This window comes from Colobus angolensis, unplaced genomic scaffold, assembly GCF_000951035.1.
Source record: "Colobus angolensis palliatus isolate OR3802 unplaced genomic scaffold, Cang.pa_1.0 Scaffold531, whole genome shotgun sequence".
NCBI classification, from domain to species: Eukaryota; Metazoa; Chordata; class Mammalia; order Primates; family Cercopithecidae; genus Colobus; species Colobus angolensis.
Window position 1 is genome coordinate 42,768 of NW_012118833.1, and position 8,249 is coordinate 51,016.

The 8,249-nt window shown below is 50.9% G+C and overlaps 1 protein-coding gene across 4 annotated transcripts in view; it reads right to left on the bottom strand.

Annotated features, from left to right (window-relative positions):
* SLC12A3 (solute carrier family 12 (sodium/chloride transporter), member 3) overlaps window positions 1-8,249 on the bottom strand; it is a 61,817-nt gene that overhangs the window by 20,486 nt on the left and 33,082 nt on the right. For 2 of the 4 annotated variants that reach the window (XM_011960993.1, XM_011960992.1), the window contains exons 18-22: window positions 7,958-8,064; window positions 5,612-5,694; window positions 3,166-3,243; window positions 2,287-2,388; window positions 725-836 (exon numbers count right to left, since the gene is read on the bottom strand). In XM_011960993.1, the coding sequence (XP_011816383.1) occupies window positions 725-836; window positions 2,287-2,388; window positions 3,166-3,243; window positions 5,612-5,694; window positions 7,958-8,064 (482 nt within the window). The remainder of the gene's footprint in view (window positions 1-724; window positions 837-2,286; window positions 2,389-3,165; window positions 3,244-5,611; window positions 5,695-7,957; window positions 8,065-8,249) is intronic. The other 2 variants (XM_011960994.1, XM_011960995.1) reach the window with 1 other exon arrangement.

Here is an 8,249-nt window from a genome sequence, read left to right on the forward strand (position 1 = left end):
CTCTACTAAAAATACAAAAAAATTATCTGGGCATGGTAGCACGTGCCTCTAATCCCAGTTACTAGGGAGGCTGAGGCAGGAGAATTGCTTGAACCCAGGGGGCGGAGGTTGCAATGAGCTGAGAGCAGGTCACTGCACTCCAGCCTGGGTGACAGAGCGAGAATCTGTCTCAAAAGAAAAAAATATATATTAAAATACATAAAAATTTGAAATATAGAGACAGGATTTTGCCATGTCACCCAGGTTGGTCTCGATCCAACTGCCTTGGCCCAGCCCATCCTTCATTTCATACAAGTTCCTCCTGGAGATTTGTTTTTTGTTTTTCTTTTTTATCTTTTTTTTTTCAATTTTTCTTGCCTTTTTTTAACTTTCAATTTAAAAAATAGATTCCTTTTCTTTCTTATTTTTATGCTTCTTGTTGTCCAAACCCAGAGATTTCTGACTTTACAACCTAACTCCCTTCCCTGTCTAGCAAAGCCTAGGGCATCTGCATTTTATTGAAGTGGGCAGGAAACCAGAGCAACTTCTGAAAAGGAGAGAAACCTGCTCCTGCTCCTGCTTCTGCCCACTGCCATGGCCTGGAGAGAGCTGGCCCTGGGCTTTGGGACAATCTCAGAGCCCACCTGGGGGTGGTGGTAGAGGATCGGGGCAGGGGAACAGTCTTGGGTGGAGCTAAGATGGCACTGGTCCCCGCAGTCGCCTGGGGTCAGCCCCCCGCACTTACGCCTTTCTCTCCTGGTCCATTCTGTTAATCTGGCCGCCTACGAACACACGGATCTTACATTTGCTCCACCTCTTCTTGCGGCCAAGGAGATAGGGAATGAGGAGGGTGAGGCCTGGTAAGGAGAGTCCCCGTGAGTCATGACAAGAATACACTCAGGACAGAGCACTATGTGGGTTCCTGCCCCACTCTGCCATTAGAAAACCCCTTCCTCTCCTCGCTGGACCTCAGTCGACCCATCTGTATAATGAACAAGCCTGACTAAACCCAAGATGCACATGGTGCTCTGTCGGGTAGGGTTTATTTGTGCTTGTGCAGTGTATTTAAATAAACGAGCTGGCGTCCGGGCACTGTGGCTCATGCCTATAATCCCAGCACTTTGGGAGGCCAAGGCAGGCAGATCACCTAAGGTCAGGAGTTCGAGACCATCCTGGCCAACATCCAACATCGTAAAACCCTATCTCTACTAAAAACACAAAAAATTAGCCAGGCCAGATGGTGCACGCCTGTAATCCCAGCTACTCAGGAGGCAGAGGCAGGAGAATCGCTTGAACCCACGAGGGAGAGGTTGCAGTGAGCCAAGATCCCGCCATTGCACTCCAGCCTGGGCGACAGAGTGAGACTCTATCTCAATAAATAAATACATACATACATACATACATACATACAAACAAAAATTAGCTGGGCATGGTGGCAGGTGCCTGTAGTCCCAGCTACTCGGGAGGCTGAGGCAGGAGAATCGCTTGAACCTGGGAGGCGAAGGTTGCAGTGAGCTGACATCACGCCACTGCACTCCAGCCTGGGTGACAAAGCGAGACTCCATCTCAAAAAGAATTAAAAAAAAAAAAAGCTGTCATTTCATAATTGAGGAGTTTCACATAAAAATCGAGGAATCCGGGTCATTGGCAGTTCTTGAAGAGTGAATATTTGACTAGCATGTGGGAGCCCTCAGCCCTCTCTGTTGTCTCTCCACACAAGACCAAGGACTAGCTGTCACATATCACCTCGTAATCCTCTGTGCCTCAGGTCCTTATTTATAAAGGGGAGTTAATCATGACAGCTCCTACCTGGGGACTGCATTAGGTAGGGAATTCCCCGTCAGGCAGGTAGTAAGTGCTCAGCCTATTTTGGCAATTATTAATAGGATTCGTTCCACTGGAGCAAAGATATTTTCTATTTGTAACTCTATCAAAGGTAGGAGGAATAAAGCTGAAAGTCACTTTTTTTTTTTAATGGGAAATTTTTCATTGTGAAGTGAAAAATATTCCTCCAGTTTTCCTGGGCACCGCCCATTTCCCCATTTATATCACCTGCCTATGCCCCTAAGGACCATCCAGTCAGAAGATTCCATCTTATGGCGACTTCAGCTCTTCTCTCAAAGTTTCCCATTTTATAACCAAAAAACTAGAGGCCAGACAGAGGGGTCCCTCCAGGCTCCCCTGAGCTCACTGGTGGGCCCAGGAGCCCCTGTCCCCTTTGAGAGCAGGCCAGGAAGGAAAGGGAAGGAAGACCACCCCCACCCCGCCCCCGCCCGGCAGAGGGGCTGATCCAAGCGGGGCACTGACCTCCGTCATCAAACAGCCAGTAGATGTCGATGGTCTTCTTGCCTTGCTCCGACTGGAAGACAGTGGTGGCCTGCTCCTCCTGCACCAGGGCTTCGGGGTCCACTGCAGGAAGTGGGGACGGGTCAGAGCAGAGCCAGCTGCCGCGCATCCTGGCAGGCCTGGCCCAGGGCCCCACCAACACCCCTTCTGATGCTGAACACGGGTTCTCTGGCAGGTGGAACAGGAACCGGGGCCCAGGACGCTCAGAGCTGTGATGTGCCCCTGACCTGCTCTCAGCTTCTCTCTCCCGGGATTCTGGTGAGTACTGGGGGTGGAGGCAGTCCCAGAGCCCTCTGGGTAGGTAGGGAAATGCACTCTCCATTCCCTTAAACACCTCCCTGCGCCCTTCACAAATGCCCATAGGAGCCCTCCCGCCTGCACTGCAGGCCCCCTGCCTCCCGGGGTGATGGTGGGAGGACGAAGGAAAATCCTGCCACACCCTGCATGGCCTTGGCAGGGGTGGGACAAGGGCCCCGGAGCCTGCTAGGTGAGTCCCCATCATTCTCTGACCCTGAATTCTCCACCTCCTGGCAATCTTTTTTCCTTTTTTGAGACAGGGTCTGGCATCACCCAGACTGGCATGTAGTGGTGTGGTCACAGCTCACTGCAGCCTGGAATTCCTGCCTCAGCTTCCCACAGTGCTGGGATTACAGGTGTGAGCCACTGCGCCTGGCTGCTGGCAATCTTTGACATGGCCAAGCCCCTCCAGTTCCCAACTCCAGTTACTCAGGCACCACTGTTACAAGAAAAAACCACCTTCCTCAACCAAGTTCCCAGGTGGCCCACCCCTAGCTGCCCCACAGGACGAGAGGGCCCTGAGCTCTGAGTGGGAACACTGACAAGCACCAGAGACTGATGGCCTGGCACCTCTGGCGCTGGCTTCCTTCCCGTCTTCCGCTGGGTCAAACACGGGGTTAACTGCAAAAGAAGAGGCAGCTTTGTTCACAGGCTCTCCTTGTCTGAGGGCACCATGGGTTCCTCCTTGACAGGGCTCCCTTAATGCCAGGAAGAAAGTCCCAAGGCCCCGCCTGGCCTCCACGGCCCCACTGCACCTTGCCCTGGCTTCCCTCTGACCTGCCTCCTGCCCAGCTCCTCACACTCCAGTCATGCCTGGCCCGTCAAACAGGCCATGTACATCCCCACCTTGGGCCATGGTGGTGGGTGCGCCCCGAGCTGGAACATACTTTCCCTAGCCTTGGCCTCCTCAGCAAGAGGCCCCCTCCTGAGGGAGGCCTTCCCTGGCCACTACGCCCTGCACCCATTTTCTCAAGACACGCTCATGATCTGAGATGACTTATGGGCCCACTGGGAAGCATCTGCTTTTCCCTCCAGAGTGTCAACTTCTCAAGAGCAGAGGCTTTTTGGCTTTGCCGTGCCTGTAACCCCAGCACCAAGAGCAGCATTGGTCAGGAGCGGAGTTACTGCTCTGTAAATAGTGGTTGCATAAATAGTTATTGACCAGCTGCTGTGTGCCAGGCATGCACTCAGCAACGGCACAAATGAATGGACCCAGCCCCTGGCTGCAAGAGACGTGGACTGCAAGCTCCCAGTCTCTCCAGCACCGCCTCCCATTTGTTGCCATAAACGTTATTGCTTTCACACCTCTAGATATTTCCTTTTTTTTGTTTGTTTGTTTGTTTTTTTGTTTTTTGAGACAGAGTCTTTCTCTGTCACCCAGGCTGGAGTGCAGTGGTACAGTCATGGCTCACTGCAGCCTCAAACTCCTGGGCTCAAGCTATCCTCCCACCTCAGCTTCCCAAGTAGCTGGGACTCCAGGCGTGCCACCACACCTGGTTTTTTATTTTTAGTAGAGACGGGGTCTTGCTATGTCACCTAGTCTGGTCTTGAACTCCCAGACTCAAGCGATCCACCTGCCTCTGCCTCCCAAAGTGCTGGGATTACAGACACGAGCCACCACACCCAGCCTCTCTAAATATTTTTTAATTCAGAGTCTGCAGTCATATATGACTTTAAAATGCAAAACACATCCCTATTCAGGGGACCAAAATGCCCAGTTCCCATGGTTATTATGTATTCTCTTTTTTTTTTTGCTGACCTCAAGGAATTTACATTCTGCTTTACTACATTGCAATAATGTTCGCTCAGTAGCACTTTGTTTTGTTATAAGTTCAAAGAAAATTCTCAACATGATATGTACATTTAAACTTAACATTAACCAAGTCCTGAATCTTTACATTTGTCTTATTGCAAATCTAATTTTATTTACCGTAAAAACCACTTCCATCTATATATTGAGTGAGGAGTGGGAATTACGTCTTTCTATTAACTGGATGATGATATGGACAAACATGCTAATATGGCAGCTGTTCAAGTACTTTATTTTGTTCCATTGGGGAGATTGGTCTCATAATATCCATAGCATGATTTTTTTTCCCGGTCATTATGTATTTTCATATTCCGGCATCTTCCTGCAGGCATTTTCCTCTCCTCTCTTTCCTGGTTTTCTATTACATCCCTTTTTATTTTTTTTGAGATGGAGTCTTGCTCTTGTCACCCAGGCTGGAGTGCAATGGCGTGATCTCGGCTCACTGCAACATCCACCTCCTAAGTTCAAGTGATTCTCCTGCCTCAGCTTCCCAAGTAGCTGGGGTTATAGGTGTGCACCACCCCTACACCCAGCTAATTTTTGTATTTTTCATAGTGACAGGGTTTCACCATGTTGGCCAGGCTGGTCGTGAACTCCTGACCTCAGATGATCCACCCGCCTTGGCCTCCCAAAGTGCTGGGATTACAGGTGTGAACCACCGTGTCTGGCCTATACTAGATCCTTTTGCCCTGACCCGATTGTGATTCGGGGAACTCTGAGTTCCAGTCCTGGCTCTGCCCCAGCTGGGAAGCATGACCTTGAATGAGTTGCCTTCTCTTTCTGAGAAACCTTATGGGCTCTAATGGACCATTAAGAGGCGGGCAGATCACGAGGTCAGGAGATCGAGACCATTCTGGCTAACACGGTGAAACCCTGTCTCCACTAAAAATACAAAAAATTAGCCAGGCGTGGTGGCAGGCACCTGTAGTCCCAGCTACTGGGGAGGCTGAGGCAGGAGAATGGCATGAACCTGGGAGGTGGAGCTTGCAGTGAGCTGAGATCACCCCACTGCACTCCAGCATGGGTGACAGAGGGAGACTCTGTCTCAAAAAAAAAAAAAAAGAGGTGACTTTCTATGAGTCTGTAACCTTTTATTTCTTACTAATTTTTCCCTCTGCCATTAAAGAAAAAAAAAATAGGTTCTAGAACTTTCTGGGAGTGGGCGGGGCATGTACTCACTGTGGGCCTGCATCATCTTGGACACATTGAGTCCCTCCCGCATCCTCATGACACACACACCATAGTTGAAATCAAAGGCATCACTGGAAAGAGAGGAGGTGAGATCCAGCTTCTCCCCGAGATCCCACCAGGGAGGTGACATGGCACCCAGGAGACCAGATGTCTAGGGTTGGTTCTGCCTCCTACCACACCCTTTCTGTTCTCTGGGCCTCAGTTTCCCCATCTGTATACTGTACAGGCAGAATTGGAGAGTACCCCAGGACTCCTCTAGCTCTACAGTCTGTGGCACTGTGGATCCTGCAAATCCAGTACTCAGGGGAACCAAGTCAGCCCTGTCCTCCTGATACATTTGGATAATTCCTCCCAACTCTGCCCATGGAGGTGGGGATGGTAATTATTACCTCCATTCTACGGATGCAAAAACTGAGTTTTGGAGAGTAACTTGCCCATGATCACATAGCTAAGGGAGTGAGCAGCTGGGATTAGAATCATATGGCTGAGACTGTAGACCAAAGGACAGACATGCTCATGAGAAAAGCTTTACTCCTGCAATAGGCTGTCTATAAAGATGTCTGGAGGCCAGGAGTAGTGGCTCATGCCTGTAATCCCAGCACTTGATCTGCCCAGATCAAGGCAGGCGGATCACCTGAGGTCAGGAGTTCGAGACCAGCCTGGCCAACATGGCGAAACCCCATTTCTACTAAAAAGTACAGAAATTAGCCGGGCATGGTGGACTGCACGTGTAATCCCAGCTACTCCAAAGGCTGAGGTGAGAGAATTACTTGAACCTGGGAGGCAGAGGTTGTGGTGAACCAAGATCGCACCATTGCACTCCAGCCTGGGCAACAGAACGAGACTCTGCCTCAAAAATAAAAATAATAAGGCCGGGCGCGGTGGCTCAAGCCTGTAATCCCAGCACTTTGGGAGGCCGAGACGGGCGGATCACGAGGTCAGGAGATCGAGACCATCCTGGCTAACATGGTGAAACCCCGTCTCTACTAAAAAGTACAAAAAACTAGCCGGGCGATGTGGCGGGCGCCTGCAGTCCCAGCTACTCGGGAGGCTGAGGCAGGAGAATGGCATAAACCCGGGAGGCGGAGCTTGCAGTGAGCTGAGATCCGGCCACTGCGCTCCAGCCTGGGCGACAGAGCGAGACTCCGTCTCAAAAAAAAAGATAAATAAATAAAAATAAAATAAAATAAATAAAATAAAATAAAATAAATTTTAAAAAGTAAAGGTATCTGGAAGACTCTTGTTCCAAAGATGTATGTACTGCCTGATTGACATAGTGCCCAAGAGCCCACCCACCACTGGGGTTTGGGCCAATGGGCTGTGCATTGCCCTTCCTGGGCTCCTTAGATCACATATCTCTGGGAAAGGACCTTTCAGGCCCTGCTTTTTGAAGGTTTGGAATGTTGGAGGTGGAGAGAGGCTGGAGATCAGGTATTCTATCAGTTGCTGCTGTAATTCTGTTAGCAGCAGCTGAGAGGATTGCTCTGAGTCCTACAGCTGGTTAACAGCATACCTGGAAGCAGGTCCCAGGGCCCCAGCCCTCAGCTTCGTGTTGTTCAGTGATACCACACACAACAACATCAACACAGAAAAGCCACTCAGGCAGGCATCTCTGGACCTCACACAGCAAGTGCTGATAAGAGTTTGGAGTCAGCCCTGAAGTCCCCAGGGAGTTCGGTCCTCAGGGCCTGGTTTCACTTCCCTGTTCAGGGGCACCGCCTCAGAGTTCTTGACTGGCTCCCTGTGCACCTTCTGGAGCCCACAGGGAGGCATGAGGTTCTCACCTAAAAACTCACGTTTGCAGTTCCTCTGAAAAATTAAAAGATCTGGCAACATTGGGCCCACATTTCCGCATGGGCACTAGAGCCCATCCTGCATGGACACGAGTCAAGTAGGAGCCACTCTCGCTGGGTTGCCACAGTCTCCACTGCTCCCTATCACCCCATGCCTGGCCCGCTTCACTCATGGTGCTACCTGCCTGGCCCCAGATGGCTTTGGTGTCCATGACTCATAGGTCAGAGACGGGCATCTTCAGCCTCAGCCTGTTTCTTCTTTAGCTGTGAGCAAATGGACTCAACTTCTTTTTCAAAGACAGGGTCTTGCTCCTTCGCCTAGGCTGGAGTGCAGCAATGCGATCTTCGGTCACTGCAGCCTCCAACTCCTGGGCTCAAGTGAGCTTCCTGCCTCAGCATTCCATGTAGCTGGGACTACAGATGCCAGCCACTTTGCCCAGCAGGACTCAACTGTTTAAGCACCCACTACTTCTTTTCCACTTCTCAAGGCCCAGTGGCCCAAATTAACAGATCCCAAGCCCCTTCCTCTCCCCTGACTCACTGGAGGATGCCAATGTAGTCTTCCACTGTGGCTGGGTGGGCCGACTGCCAGTTCTTCTTGAACCCGACCACCAGAATGTTGGGCTTCATTCTCCCGAGACCTGCGGCCTGCCAGGGGATAGGGGTGAGATGGGGAACCCATCATAGGGGCAGAGTTGGTGATCCGCCTGGCCAGAGGGCCCAGCTTTCTTATGTCTCCAGATGTGCTGATTCTGGGCACTTTTTCGGAATGCCCAGGACCTAGGAAACTGACCTGGAAGCCTGTGGGGGCTGGTGTCACCTTGGCCAATTCT